We start from the raw sequence: 16,546 nt of genomic DNA, 5'->3' as shown, positions 1-16,546 counted from the left end.
ACTGATCTTGTAAAGTTATACTAACTTTCGATAAACTGCAAAACTTTGCCTTGCTTTCAGCAACATTTTTGCTATATATGAAATAACATTTCTTTTTATGGTAGGTTTTCTATTGGTTTGTTCTTGATATTTTAATAATTCCTCGGCATATTTCTTTTTCATTCTACGTGACATCTTTCTTAACTATATACCAGTGTGTTTTCTTTTATCTTTCTTTTTTAATTTCAGAATAAAAAACAATTACATAACATCTTTAATGCATGTATGAAAATACAAAAACAACCTCATAATCGGACTCAAAATACCAATTTTAAAAAAACTATAGAAAGACAAATTAACAAATGAAGAAGATATTTTTTACTTTCTTACAATATTTTCTTATCACTGATCATTATCTTGCTCCATAATTAATGGCATAACGATATTTGAATTAAATAAAGGACATTTCACTATCAGAGACCAAGTTAGCTATGAATGTAACATGGATAGGCCACAATTATTTTTTATTTCAAGTTCTTTGAATTTTCATGAAACAATAATGGGGTAAAAGTGTAAGAAATCAGAATTTCATTTTTTCCCTGAAAACAATTCTAAACAATTTTCTTAAAAGTGGTACAAGGAAATCTAAAAAACTAAAAATCATTTTGGTGCAACATTTGAACAGATGTAAGAATTTATTTGATTATTTCTGTTAAACTGGGCACTTTTCAGCACATTTTAAAAGGCCTCCATCTTAAATACTTGCTGACCACTTAGTTTTAAACTTCTTATCATTATGTTTTTGTTTTAAAAAGATTTTAATACAGGAAATGATTATTTAGCATCATTTCCCTAGTAAGCTTGTTTAATGACATAATTCAAATATACACCACAAATACAGACTTATTTATTTTTTAAATGAATCTATGTTATAAACCAGGGGAGCTAACTATGTTCAATCTAAGGGGAGATAACCGTTATGTATTTTTTATTTATGAAAACAATTTTAACATTATCAGGAAACTAAGAACAAGTACACAATTCTTTCCTTTCATTTCATGAAAACATTAATAAAAACATAAAAAATATTGATCAATTTATAATGATTATTACATGGCTTATTCTCAAAAAAATTATTTCAATATGTATAAAACGTTAATAGAATAACAGAATATTTTCAAACAATTACAGTGTACTTTTGTTTTCTAAATAAAAATTCAAATGTATGAATGGTAGGGGATGTCTGATAAACAGCATTCAGACAGCATCCAAACAACCCAACAAAACACAAAAAGACATCAAGAGGTTAACAAACACCCTTTATTGGTAGACAAGCCATTTATGAATGCTTTAACCACTTTCTCTCGGGAAAACTTAAAAGTAACACATCATTTCCATTTTTCAGTATCTGCCTTAAAAAACTGAACTGAATGTGTATTATATACAGTAACTAAATAGTATTACAGCAAATGTTGATTTCAATGAAGGAGATATCAAACAGTTTATGGGAAGATAACAATTAACTGTCGACTCGAAAATATTTGTGGGAATTATTTTCATGTGATTGTTAAACACTGTACAAACACACAAGGTTAATTAATATGATTTTTTAATACTAATTGTCTTTTTAAAACTAAAAATATGAACTTGAATTAATGTGATACTCTTTTTCTCACATTTTTCTCATTTTGAAATACTTCACAAAAGTTATGAATTAAAGTTCTGAATTAATATTACATGTATATATTTTTTAGTACCATCTCTATTGTTCAAACTGGCCATGTAAAAAATGGAACACCCATAACTGTAAATTACATTTCAAATAAACAAAACAATGGCTTTTTATAAAAACAAAATTATACAAAAAGTACAGTCATGATTAATAAAAACATTGTCCAATAACAAATAACTGGTATTTACACAGCATGTTTACATTCAACTGTAGTGTACACATACAGAATAAAACATTCTTTCATGCTTTTTACATGAAGAAAAAAACACATTCATCACCTTAAGAAAAGGAAAGAAATATTCTACCACTTGCCATTTTTAAAACAAACATGTATTAGATATTGACAAATTTCACATTTCTTTATAATTTCCTTTTCAATGCCGGGAGATTCTTAGTGGTCTAACAAAATCAAGTATAAAATGCACCAATTTAAGTCTCATTCACATCTTAACACTTTTTAACATACAATATCAACACAATTGTCATAATAAGTACATTGACTACCTCCCAATTCTATGTCAGTATGAGGTATAAAGTCATTATCTTTCTTATCAATGCCAATATCACAAGTCTTGTTTTTTTTTTTTACTACTTTCCACTATGTTTGGTTCCCTGCAAATATAAGCAAAGTATTTGTCATTTTAAACTTTACAAGTAGGCTCTAAGCATCATAACTAATTAAATTTAAATTAATAGACTAATTAATTACTTTGATAACTTTTTTGTTAGGTTGTTGTCTCCCTGACATTAATTAACACTTTACTGTAGTATATATTGCAAAAAAAATTCTGAGATTCCATTTGATTGCATTGATTGTTGGTGTTTGACACACTTTCATCACACCTAGTTTTGTAATGGTGGCCAGTTTTTATTGGTGGAGGAAGCTGAGTACCTGGGGAGAACCAATGACCTTCGACTGGAATACTGGCAATCCTAGTCAATAAAGATCAGGCATTCAGCGAATTTATAACCCACAACCTTAGTGCTGACAAGCAAGTGAACACTGAAGATGAACCATTTAGACCTGACAGCTACCAAGGCCAAAATTCCATTGCAAATAACAATAAAAATTTAATCAAAATCCTGACTGAAATTAATTTTTGAGATTTTTTTTAAAAGTTATACAATGTCTTTAAACAATACTGAATCTGAGTTTAGTGTGATGTCCATTTTCACTGAAAAAGTACACATTTTTGTTTAATGGCCAACAGGATTTTCCTGCTGTGTTGAAGACCAATTGGTGGCCTGGGGCTGTTTACTGCTCTTTGGTCGGGTTGTTGTCTCTTTGACACATTCCCCATTTCCATTCTCATTTTTAAGTATGATGGCACAATAGCTAATCTCGAATCCATAACATGCTTTAGATATACAATTACAATCAATATAAGTATAAAAATAGTCTAAAACCCCTTTGCATAAATTTAAAGAAACTATCAATGATTGGTCATCATCACAAAGTTTCCTAAGAACATAAACATTAAAATATCAAAAAAGATGACTTTTGATTAGATTCTAACTTGGACAGGCAAATTCATGCAGTTGGATTATAGCAGTTTTAATAGAGCACCATGTTTTTCATGTAGCTCATAATTTCTATTTTATGTTTTGAGTAATAAACAAGACTTACATGTCCTTTTATTTTATCCAATTCTGTCTTCAATGAATGTACTTTTGATCTCTCTTTTTCTAATTCTCCTGTTAATTCTTGGACCTAGGAAATGAAACATATAAAATATGTTAGAACTTAAAAATCATAATCTATAAATAATGATGATATACAAAAATACTTTTCATACTAGTCACATTATAAAGAAGTAAAAATGCGCTTTGCCTAAAAGAAAGGTCCAAATAATTATTTTTTGATGTTTCTATTATTGATAAAAGTGCAATTGTATTTGTACACTGTGAGTTATGTACATATTAAAGCCTACTGTAATGTCCTACCTGTTGTGTGAGCTCATCTTTTACATCTGACAATTGTATTTGTACACTGTGAGTTGTGTACATATTAAAGCCTACTGTAATGTCCTACCTGTTGTGTGAGCTCATCTTTTACATCTGACAATTGTATTTGTACACTGTGAGTTTTGTACATATTAAAGCCTACTGTAATGTCCTACCTGTTGTGTGAGCTCATCTTTTACATCTGACAATTGTATTTGTACACTGTGAGTTGTGTACATATTAAAGCCTACTGTAATGTCCTACCTGTTGTGTGAGCTCATCTTTTACATCTGACAATTGTATTTGTACACTGTGAGTTGTGTACATATTAAAGCCTACTGTAAAAGCCTACTGTAATGTCCTACCTGTTAGTTGTGTACATATTAAAGCCTACTGTAATGTCCTACCTGTTGTGTGAGCTCATCTTTTACATATGACAACAGGATTTGTACACAGTGAGTTGTGTACATATTAGAGCCTACTGTAATGTCCTACCTGTTGTGTGAGCTCATCTTTTACATCTGACAACTGCTGCACCTGCATTAATACTTCTGCCTTTTCTTTCACTGTGTGGAAAAAAAAAAGAAATGGAATATTTTTCTCTATAAAAATAGACAAGGTGTGGTAGGTCTCTGTTTGGGCCAAACATTCAATACTTCTTAAATCAAGCCAATAATTACTGAAATCCTTATGTAATATGTAAGGTTTAAGGGCATACGATGTAGTTACAGGGGAGGTAATGAAGTTGCTAAAGTAAAATGTTATTTTCGAGACGTCAAACTGTGACATATCAGGAAAAGATGCCTTTTCGACTGATTTTTATGATTTAAACTGATTTAACTTGAAAACGAGTACATGGACCCCTGTTTTTTAAAATGGCATAAGGTTTGATTACATATGAAGATTATTTGTACCAATTCTAATGAAAAAGTCAACGATTTTTTTTTAAATTGGAGAAATATACCGCAAAAAATGCTGTTTTCTTCCTAAAATCCTGAAACTTTGTTAAAAATTAATTATTTCCAAAAAATTGTTGTACATATTAAGAGCATATTTATGTAAAGAAGATTTTCATAATGTTTTCACAAAAATCCACTTGTGTTTATCTGTTGAAATAAAAAAGTTAGGTGTGTCTATCCAAATGATAGAAATGTCCAAAAAAACAAAATTTTGAATAAATGTCTAAAATTTGACCCCTTTTATCTCTTAAAGTAGCACATAAAGGAATATTTTTATTACATATTTAAAAAGTGGGAGGTGGGAGATAGGGGCCCGGGAGGTGGGAGAAGGGTACCCCCCTGTCCACCCCCTCAGATATTCTAACAAAATGTTGGTTTGTTTTATGTGTGTGCTCAATACTTTTAAAGAGAAGCAGCTGAGAGACATCCTAAGGCCATCTTTTAAAAATTCCTTGTTTGATGTTGCCTACCCATGCCATGTAGGGTTTGGTAGGTATAGGTAGTGATTTTATTTATTTTTTGGGCCAACAACATAAGTAACATGTTTTAGACAAGTAAACGATGTTCGAACAGGATAAAAATCTTTAAAAAAAATTTGAAACAATTTGTGTCATAAAATTTTCAGATACTGTAAATTCAGAAATTATTGCGTGCATTTATTATTGCGACTTTGTCATTTTAGACTAAAATGCGATTTTAATTTTTGCGATATTGAGAAAAATCCTGTTTAATTCATATAAAAAATTTCAAAATGCGAGTTTAAATTATTGCGATTATAACCCTTTCACATTTTTCGCAATAATTTCTGAATTTACAGTAGACTACTTTTTAGGTGGGTAGGTAGGCAACTTCAAACAATTTGAATTTTAGTTTTGGCCTAAGTCTCTAAAAGCAGACATGCACAGTCTACACAATAAACTTTTTAACCTACAAGCCAGGGGGACTTGTAGTTGATAAGATTTTACAAGTCCCTTGAAAATTCTACAAGTCCCACCAATTTACTATCAGCGGTGAGCGCTGCAACGTGGTGCGAACTAGCTAGGGGGGTTTGAAAAATGAAATGCAAGTTCCTGCATTCTGAGAGCTTTGAGAGTCATGTTTGGAAGATACGAAATATATAAATTCAATAGGATTAGTATTATAGTAATATGTATGTATATACGTAAATTACTCTGATATGCAAAGCACCCCTAGAGAGCTGCAAGGGTACAGTGGAATCCATGTACACTCCCTATCAGGATTAATGGAGATGTGGCACTACCTTATATACAAATACCACCACGGACAATCCCCAACCCAACACCAAGGGAGTGTTAGGACACTGGTAAGTCTGTTATTATGGTGGAGGAAGCCAAAGTACTCTGAGTACATACCAGGCTCCTCGACGGAAACAGAAAAAAAGAAGAGATATCTACAGATTGATCACAGGTCAAAGTCAGGGGCCACTTTGACCTACAAAGGCACCCAAAGTACCCATGCTAGTTTAAACTCCTGTCTAGGTACCAGAGATGTGTGTGGGAGGATAAAAATCACCCTTCTAATGTACTGAAATTTCCAATGCCCAGACTCAGGATTGAACCCAGGACCTTCAGTACTGTAGCCAATGGTCTTAACCACTGAGCCACGCACCCACACATACCCAGTATATCTGAGAACTTTCAGTCTTCGAATTTAGCCACAGGTCCCCAATATTTAACACAATATATGTTTTCTTCATTCATTAAATCAATCTCTTGTAAATACAACCACGGTCTGTCCTTGCTCCAAACATTGAGAAAATTACGTTCTCTAACCCCTCATCGTATTTGTGTTTTGAAATATGTCTGTTTTCAGTTGATGCCGGTCTTTTAATTGGCTTTCCCGGCTGGGCACCTTACACTTCAAAAACAATGCCATAATGCCATGTTTGTCAACATTTAGATATTGACCAATCAAAGAAGCCGATACAAAACGTATTTATCTTCAATACTGTAAGCGATATTTTTAAGCGGCCTCATTATAAAGAGTAAAGGAACAGTTCACTTGGAAACCAGGTTAAGCCCTGTCTGTTAAAAATGACTGGATTTTTAGGTATGCAGACAGTGACAAAATACAAATACACGGCGGACCGGTGATTTCACAATATATACTAGTCCCCCAGGTCGAAATTTTCCACAAGCCAGTCGGATTAGTCACAACAGAATATTTACAAGTCCCCAATCAAATTTACAAGTCATGTTCGTCGGACTTGTGGCTAAATTCGAAGACTGCATGCATCCAAACTAAATGTCAGTACACCAATCAGTTTCTATGAACTGGATGGAGATGAGCACATAGACAGGGACACTAAGGATACTACATCTGTTCTCCACGACTTTAATGAAGCAACAGTCAGCAGATTGATATACATATATATACATCTTATTTTTAGAAGCAAGTCTAAATTGAAAACAAGGTCCAAACCTATGATTGCGTTGGATAAAAACCACAGTTTTTATACGGGTGCATGCAAAACAAATTTCTTGGTAGAGGGGTCTAAATACAGCACAAACAACATTTTCCAAACGACCAAATGAGTGAAAAAGTATATTTTGACAAAACGCATTTGACTAGCATTTATTTTTTAGAAGCATACACTTCTCTATGTTAACCATTTTTACAAGTAATTAAACTTACTTTCACCCTGGGCTAATATAACACACAGTTGTTTATTACGTTTCTTTACTTGTTTAAATTCTTCCTGTAAATGAAAACAAATATTCTGATACATGTGCAATAAAAGCAATTTTTTTAAAGCATATGAAAAGCTTTACTTTTTATGATACAACTTTTTTGTTATCCTTTTGGAAATTGTCATGCAGACCAAACTGAGAATTTCCCTAATATTTTTTATTACCTCTTCTGTATTGTTCTTTAAGAATTTGTTTAACCAAAAAGAAGGCAATAATGTTAAAATTCATCTGAATGGTCATTAATTCTGACAGATTAGAATCATTGGAAATGTACCACAAGTTACAACTCCTTTTAATGGTTCTAACAGGTAAACATGATTTGTGACCTTCTATAGTATACTGTTCCAATTACAATCTCATCATAATACTGTAAAACAACTTATTTTCATGGAAAATTTATTTCCCATTTAGCCTTTTCTAGCACACTTCGCGGCAAATTAAATTCACTATTTACTTAATGAAATTAAATAAGAAAAGATCCAAGTTGTACATATTTGCGACAATTTATATACATGTTATTTTTCTACTCCCAAAAGTTGTGAAAATAAATTGCTTGAAAAAATTAGTTAGTGTTCATTATACAGGAATTTACATATTGAAATATAATTGCTTGTTTAAATATCTATACTGACTGTCTACCAGATGAAGACTTTACAGAAAACACTTTAAACATACTGAAAATCAACTAATTTTTGCAACTGTTGCGAGTTAAACACTAATGAAAACATAAATCGTTGTAAATACATAAAAAAAACTTTGGTCTTCCCTTAAATTATATATCAGGAAACTAGAAAATCCCAAAATTTAATTCTCCACAAAATCGTCTGGAAGGGGCTAAATGAGAAATACAGTATCTGCAAAAATAAGTAGGTTTACAGTAAGTGTAGATGAATACAACTTGGTTGTAATAAAAAAACATTCTAACCTCTAATTTTTTAACTGTTGCTTTTAGAAATTCAATTTCTTTATCTTTTTTGGCTGTTTCTGACTGATGCTTAGCTGTCATTACTTTTTCTGCTGCATATTGCTGTCATCCAAAAAAAAAAAAAAACACAGTAAAATAATTGTACTACACATGATATCAGAGAAAGTTTACATATATTTTATAACAATTATCATATCATAATGAATTACATGTACCATGTATATACTGTTGGTCTTCAATCGTTTACTTTGACAGTGATATGTAAGTGGAGAAAAAGCTGATCCTCCTTTGTCAATCAAGTAAAGTTCAAATTATATTTTAAACTATCTGTTTTTTTTTTAGATAATGTTAAAAGAGAAGAAGGTTTGATAAGGCCGATGCTTACCCCAAACATAGTGGTACAAATCTTTCATATCTCTGACACATTGTAATAAGACATTAGTATAGTAAATATCAAATTTGTGTAAATTTCCTCTGTCAACTTGGTTGGTCCTCAAACGTATTGCATTTACAGCAAGAATTGCAAGAATTTGTCTGATAATGCATGCATTGCAATGATTCTATATACCAAATATAGTTGTCCTTTTACTCATAAAAACTGGAAAAAAATCATGTAATAATAAAATTATAGTCATTTAAGCAGTCACTGAACCATGAAAATGTGCTCAAAGACAATGAACATATGCCAGATTAAAACTTCAGTATTCTACCATATGAAACAAAAAGCATATACAAATAGTTTCATTTTCAGGGCCTAATTACCATCCCCATGTCTCTCATTCCTGACATTCCTTGCAGGTGAGACAATAATGAAATCCATTCGAAACAGCTGTTGGATTTCAAAGTGTCAGACAGGACAGGGGCGGATCCAGCCATTTTTAAAAGGGGGTTCCAACCATATGTCCTCATTCAAAAGCATTGATCGTCAAAAAAAAAAGGGGGGTTCCAACCCCTGGAATCCCCCCTTGATCCACCACTGCAGGACAAAATGAGCCAAGTGTGAATATGGGATTCATTTCTGCCCCAGCCACTGAATTGTGGATGCACAAAAATGAAAGAGAATGAGCCAAGTACATTTTCTTTACTTTTTGATATTCTTCTTGCATTTTTTCTTTTCTAAGAATTCTTTCTACATCTCCCTCCACATGACTGAAGAATTTTGGGTCTGCCTCTGTAACAGGTGTTTCTGGTTTACTGGATGGGTGTACTGATAAATGTTCTAATTCTGTAATGATGAGAAAATATAAAATCAAAATTCAGGAAATCAATAATAATAATTCAAGATGGCAAAAATTGTACCTGGTAATTTTTTTTTACATGATATTTTCACAAGAAGTAATATCAAATATTTCTCCTAATGCTATTCAAGCATATGGTGAAATTTTGAACCCAATAAATTGAAATATCTTTCCATTTTTGTGTTACTGGGTAGGTCTCATGAACATATACCCCATATCTCCTTCTATATATTTATCATAACTTCTGTCAATATACATATATTTTGTCCCTAAAATGTCAGGGTTATTTCACGTTTTGTAAATTTTTCACATATACTGTTCATAATGAAATAATTTGCATGTCATTTTTTCATTTCATTAATTGTATAACATCAAATTTTAGCTTTACCATCTGAATGTGTCATTTTTCCTCCTGCATTGAATTCTTCTAGACTCATTGTCTGTGGTTTGTCCTTCTTTTTCTTCTTCTTTTCCTTTGTGCTTTCTTCATCTATATTTATACCAGCATCTTTAAATGACTTTGTTACCTGAAATAAAATCAAGTTAATTATTCAAAAGAGCAAATGAAGAGGCCATGAAATATGTCCCTAGAGTCTCATTAAAAACAAAAAAGAAGCAAGTAAATTTTGGATTAATTTTTCAGTACATACGAAGTAAGCAAATGTCAAGCAATTTGATTGTCTGCAGGGACAAAATGAAAAGTATCAAATTTAAACTTAAGGATGTACTTGGGTGAGGTTTAGGAATTTTTGTCAAATGTTCGGACTCCTTGGTTTTTTCCTACGATACAGGGTAAAATATTTTGCCCCATAACACCCATTTTTCTTTTCATTAAAGACTTCAGCACCTGTCCTAAGTCAGGAATCTGATGTTCAGTAGTTGTCGTTTGTTGATGTGGTTCATAAGTGTTTCTTGTTTTTCGTTTTTTATATAGATTAGACCGTTGGTTTTCCCATTTGAATGGTTTTACACTAGTAATTTTGGGGGCCCTTTATAGCTTACTGTTTGGTGTGAGCCAAGGCTCCGTGTTGAAGACCGTACTGTGACCTATAATGGTTTACTTTTATAAATTTTGACTTGGATGGAGAGTTGTCTCATTGGCTCTCATACCACATCTTCTTATATCTATTCAATAGCTCATAAAGGTTCTAGATTTCTTTTCTTCCAATTTGAGACCCAAATATTACCAATGCAAATATAAGGTAAAAGTCTGAGTCAGCCTTTTCCCGCTATTTAAAAAAAAAAAAAATATCTGGAAAAGGAGCTTCATAACTTATCAATATTTTTAGCTTATTTTGTTCTTTAACTAATGCTCTTCTGACATATTGTATCAATTCTAAATTCTAGATTTTTTTAATTTCACCTAAGTACATCCTTAACCTGTGTTTTGTTGTTCTTAAATTTCACTGTTTCAGAATCTAAAGGATTGTGGGTAATTTTATTGTTCATACCCCAAAGTGACAATTATGTCACATCATTGGTTGAATTCCCTTTTTTTAGGATGTTGTAAGCCAATCACAACGTTTTGGTGTATGTTTGTGACATTACACAACAAAACTGATTATTTTCTGTATAATTAAGGGACCTTACTCTAGAAAGACAAAGTAAAATAAAAATTACAAAGTATAAAATTGAGAATGGAAATGGGGAATTTGTCAAAGAGACAACAACCCGACCAAAGAGCAGACAACAGCTGAAGGCCACCAATGGGTCTTCAGTGCTGAAAAAAAAATCCGCATCCGGAGGTGGTCCTCAGCTGGCCCCTAAATAAAAGTGTGTACTAGTTCAGTGAAAATGGACGTCACACTAAACTCCAAAACATATAAATGAACTAATATTAAAAATCATACAAGACTAACAAAGGCCAGAGGCTCCTGACTTGGGACAGCCCCACTTGTTTTTAGATATGGAAGCTAAATATCATGCTCATTTATAAACTGATACTTCCTCAACAAGAGTTTTTGTAAGGGATCTAGTGCCTCAAAAAACATTGTATACTCCCACACATGAACTTAAGGGCATATGATACAGTCACAGGGGAGTAAATGACGTTGCTAACGTAAAATGTTATTCTTCACAACATCAAACTGTGATATATCGGGAAAAGATGCATTTTCGACTGATTTTTATCATGGACCCATCTTTTAAAAATGTCATTAGGCTTGATTATGTATGAGGATAATTTGTGTCAATTTTTATGAACTAATCACCGGTGATTTTTAAAAAAAATTTCATTAATATACAGCAAAAAATGCTGTTCTTTGACAAAAATCATGAAAATGTGATAAAAATGAATAATTTCCAAAGAATTGTTTCACGATTCAAAGCACACCTATATAGAGAAGATATTCCAGATGCATTTGCAAAAATCCGCTTGCGTTTACCTTTTAAAACAAAAAAGTTAGGTATGTCTTTCTAAAGGATAGAAATGTCCAAGAAACCGAAATTTCCAGTAAATGTCTAAAATTTCAACCCCATTTATCTCTAAAAGTAGCACATGAAGGTATATTTATTATTACATATCTGAATTGACAAGGTGAAAAATAGCTTGTATGCAAACTTTTGTCAAAAATTCACCGTGTGATCAAAACTGTATTGTATGCCCTTGATTTAATGTTCCCAATCAGAGTGGAACTGACAGCATCCCTTACACACATTACCTCTTTCTTTTGTTCAAACTCCATTTTACTCATAAGTAAAGCCTGTTCCAGATCTTTTTCATACGATTCTGCTGCATACTGAAATATAAATACTTGTTAAAAAACTTAGTCATATGCATTTTATCTTCAGTTCTCTACAATGCAATAACAAAAATTAGCTAAATTAATTAACTAAATATTAAATTAAGTTGAGTTGCAGGAACATTTAAAAAAATTTACTATTTAATAACAGTACCTTTTTGAGAAAAATATTGTATATTGGGGACTGGCTTTAGTCAGACTGATGACGTGTTAACTTTTATATCTTTAATAAAAGCTGTAGGGTTTTATGTCATAAAGAAGACAATTAGACTATCAAATGAACTGAAAACAGTCACACAGTATGGCATAACTAAATAAAGCTTGGTGTCATCTATCAAAAATTTATGATGGACCTTTATAGGTTAATCTGCATACCCCCTCCTTTGTCCTGGGGATTTATTTAATAAAGCATTACAACCTTGAAAACAGCAAATAATGCAAATATGAAGGAAATACAAACAAACAAATTAAATCATTGCTTCATACATGTTTATCATGTTTATTATCCTTCATTATTAAAGTATAACTTTTATATTTCAACTTCGGAATACACAATGTACATGCACATTTAACCATACAAGATAAAAACATAATATGAAAATAAGTTTATAGTTAATTACTTAACTAATAATACTTGAAACAACTTACATTTTGGTCTGCTTTCTTCCAGTCCTTCCACTGGTTATCAGATACTTCAGAGTGACCATTCTGTTTATTTCTTTGCTTATTAGATCCTGGTTTAGCAAAGGCTAAATGTTTGAGCTGTGAGTAAAAAAAAATTGCATTTGCAAACAGCATTTAATCAAAGAACCAGCTAATAAAGGAAAAACAATTCACACTGATTTCAATTATTTGTATGCCTATCACAATATTTTCCTTCATTTCAAATTATTTCAGTATTATATTAATTGTTCTTTATCTACTAAATATTAAACCAGCTCTTCAATGTTTTATATTAGGTTTTGGACTTTCAAATATTTTGGCCTAGCTAGCATCACTGAAGAGATATTAATTGTTGAAATATGCACCTGGTGCAGTAAAATTGGTACCATTAATGTTATTTCAAAATGCAAGTGCATGTGATCAGGGCAGGCAAAGTATAACCCTGATGGGAAACTAAGGTCAAGGTTTTCCCATGCTGGGCAATACTATCAGAAATTGGTTATATGTATACTGGGCAAATGATTTTTTAATAGAAAAATAAAGGATAATGGGTATCCATCTATGACGCAAAATCAGTACATACACAGCATGTTTGCGAAATGAAATCTATATTAAAAGCCCATTACATTAAGTTTGTTTTCCTTTTTTTGTCGTAATTCAATAAGATTTTTCATAAATGAAATTGACACGTCCAAAAGTGAAAGACGTCAAGTTAAAAGAAACAGTTTACCACAAACAATTTGAAATTTTCTTGTTTCATAGATTAAATGTTCATCCATTTTAATTTCAAAATTGTAATTGCCAGCCAAAAAATGAAATTGATATATCCTCGTCTTTCCATTGGACCGGTCTACTTCATTTAAGAACGGATTGTTATCATCATGTGCTATTTTCTACCAAATGTTTGCAATTTTTTATTTCACATGCTTTCCTGCTTGAAGCTCATTATTCACCATGTTTCCTGAAAGTGGATAAAAAGCTACCTGTAACTGTTTTTTCTTTTGTGAAATTACCTTTTATTTCCTGTTTGTCTGTGAACCTCCCCCCCCCCCCCCCCCCCATTTTTCAAACTTATATGACGATGGCATGCATTGTATGTTTAAAATAGCTGAGCAATAATTTGGAAATAAAATCTAGGAAGTTATGACAAATAAGCATACCAAAAAATATTGTTAGTAAAATGAAATATATATTTATTCTATACATATTAATCATTGTTAATGTCTTGTAAGATTTAAAAAAAAAAAAATTTCTGACTGACATGACTGACCTGACTTTTTCACATAAAGAATCTGATAGTGTCTATGCCCCTATTGTCAAAGAATTTGATTGCTTGACTGAAAGTAATCTTGATCACATGCACTTTGAGATTCTGAATCAGGAGTGGTTTTCTAATTGGCACCTTTCTAATTTGGCTGCTTGATTCGAGTGTCAGCCAGTTCAGAACATCGGTATGGTTTCAGAACTCCAAATGGATGGAAAAAGAGTTCTTGGATGCAAAGCTTAAATGAAAATCAGTCAAGATATATTACCGTTTTGGATTCTGAATTGGAGCAATTTTCTGATTTGGAAGCTTGATTTTGACCGCTGCCAAATCAGAAAATTACTCCATAATAGGTCATAAAAAGAAACCCAAATGGATTAGTCTCGATACTGAAATAGTCATGAGGCCTTCTGGGGATATTTCATGATTAACGTACGATTTTGACGATTTTAGTGTAGAGCCGATAAGAAACACAAAACATAGCTTTTCAAGGCGTCTTAACTATCTCGACTATATGAAAATATGGTAAATTTTTTGACCTCGTCATTTTCTTGCTGTTGTTCTGCCTTTTTCTTCTTTTTGTTTTTCTTTTTGTTTGAGCTCTGTTGATTATTTGATTTGTTAGCATTGTCTTTGGGTTTGGCATTATCTTCATCATCATCATCTTCAATTTTTAAGAGAGCAAATCTTGATTGTTCAACTTTTGCCATTTTCACATGTGTAGCTAAATGGGAGATAACCCTGTCAATTCTTTCTAAATTTAAAACTTAATTCGGACTTGCTCCGTAATCACTTCTAAAAATCTGACTTTTCCTGTCCTCATTTACCATTCATATTTTATTGGGTGAGAATAGGGGTCTTTTTTTATATCTCAAAATACAAAAAAAAAAAAAAAAAAAAATCATGCAAATATTTAATTTTTGTTGAACGGAACCAACCTGTTACATTTATTTAAATACACATGTTACCGCATAGACATATAATACCAGAATAATACAAATTGTATTACATGTATATGTCTCTAATTATAGTACAGATAGTTACAAGCATTTGTATAGTTCTAAAATATTATATATATATATAGCATACAAAGTCTTGATAGTTTCACTTCAGATAGAAGAAACCGCCGATTTTAAGCAAGCATTTGTATACGGTAACTTTATTGTAACTAGTATATATATATTCCTTGGTTTAAACTGAGACTACTGTTGTGATAAAGTAGTCTCAGATATAAACAATAAAAATAATTTTCTATCTTTCTTCGCGTTATAAGATTTAACATTGCATTGTGTTGAATTAATATTCATTTTGATCTTATAGACAATCAGAGATATCCTTTGGTAGGCGGTAGCACAGACATATACACACAGAGATTTGCCAGTCTCTGTGTATATATGTCTCTGGCGGAAGCTTGCAAACACCATACAAGACCCGTGACTTAATTTATGTAAAATATAATATTTTATCCTAAAAATAGCCAAAACTCTATGTTTATACTTTGTTAGAATTGGCATTAAAGGCGGTCTGAGTTGACTTTAAAATGATAAACAAAGAATCCAACAAACAAATAAAATTAAGCAAATTCAACTTATTTTTTTTGGATGCATTAAGTTTTATAATAAATTGACAAAGGCAGAGACATATGATACAATCGTAGAATATGTCTCTGATAAAGATAAGTAAACATTTGAATTCATTTTTTAACATTTTTTTTTATTATGTTTTGCAAAATCAGTAAGATGCAAATGATATTGTCATGTAAAATATAACATTTGATAATTCATAATCATTTATATAGTTCAAATCCTTTTTTAATACTTTTTCTGAGTTGTCATTATAATCGATCCGAGTTGACTTTATAGACGGTCCGAGTTAACTTATTAGTCAGTCCGATTTGACTCGGTCCCAGTTATCTCTGCACCGAGTTGTCCCGCATTCATCATTTGTTCGCTATTAACATGATTAATTGCATCTGTTCTCAACAACAAAAAATGTTATCGTTCCACAGAATTATTTTCAAAATTTATGTATTAAGATTAACGGATTTATAAATGTATCTTCTCCAAATGTGCAACATGTTCTCATGTCAAATTATTTCTTTTTGTATTGTAAAACCATAAAAATCATTAGGAATATTGGCATGACATGAACATAAACATCGTTTTACAATTAAATCAGTCATTGACGTTAAACAGTTCACAATCAATCAATCCTTGGCAATTAAATAATTATGCAAAATTTTCTCGTTTCAGTTCATTTGTATAATTAGTTCTTGATTGGTGTGTTGTTTTTAGAATTAATCTTATTGATAAACGATCATCAAAGTTAATGGGGTGTAGTAAATATGCTTTAATTAGATTAAAAGAAACATGACCCACGCTGGGTGCATT

At 31.5% G+C, this 16,546-nt stretch overlaps 1 protein-coding gene across 1 annotated transcript; it reads right to left on the bottom strand.

The window, feature by feature from the left end:
• Positions 1-240: 240 nt before the first annotated feature.
• Positions 241-14,902, bottom strand: LOC127734759 (G kinase-anchoring protein 1-like). Its single transcript, XM_052244767.1, has 10 exons — positions 14,696-14,902; positions 12,878-12,991; positions 12,149-12,226; positions 9,877-10,015; positions 9,336-9,475; positions 8,251-8,352; positions 7,270-7,333; positions 4,151-4,221; positions 3,339-3,422; positions 241-2,323 (listed from the first exon to the last, which is right to left on the bottom strand). The coding sequence occupies exons 1-10, from the start codon at positions 14,864-14,866 to the stop codon at positions 2,300-2,302; spliced, it is 987 nt and encodes a 328-aa protein (XP_052100727.1). The 5' UTR covers positions 14,867-14,902; the 3' UTR covers positions 241-2,299.
• Positions 14,903-16,546: the final 1,644 nt, after the last annotated feature.

Source organism: Mytilus californianus, unplaced genomic scaffold, assembly GCF_021869535.1.
Source record: "Mytilus californianus isolate M0D057914Y unplaced genomic scaffold, xbMytCali1.0.p SCAF_3, whole genome shotgun sequence".
Taxonomy (NCBI): domain Eukaryota; kingdom Metazoa; phylum Mollusca; class Bivalvia; order Mytilida; family Mytilidae; genus Mytilus; species Mytilus californianus.
The sequence above is the reverse complement of the archived record's forward strand: the minus strand, read 5'-3'. Positions and strand labels throughout refer to the sequence as shown.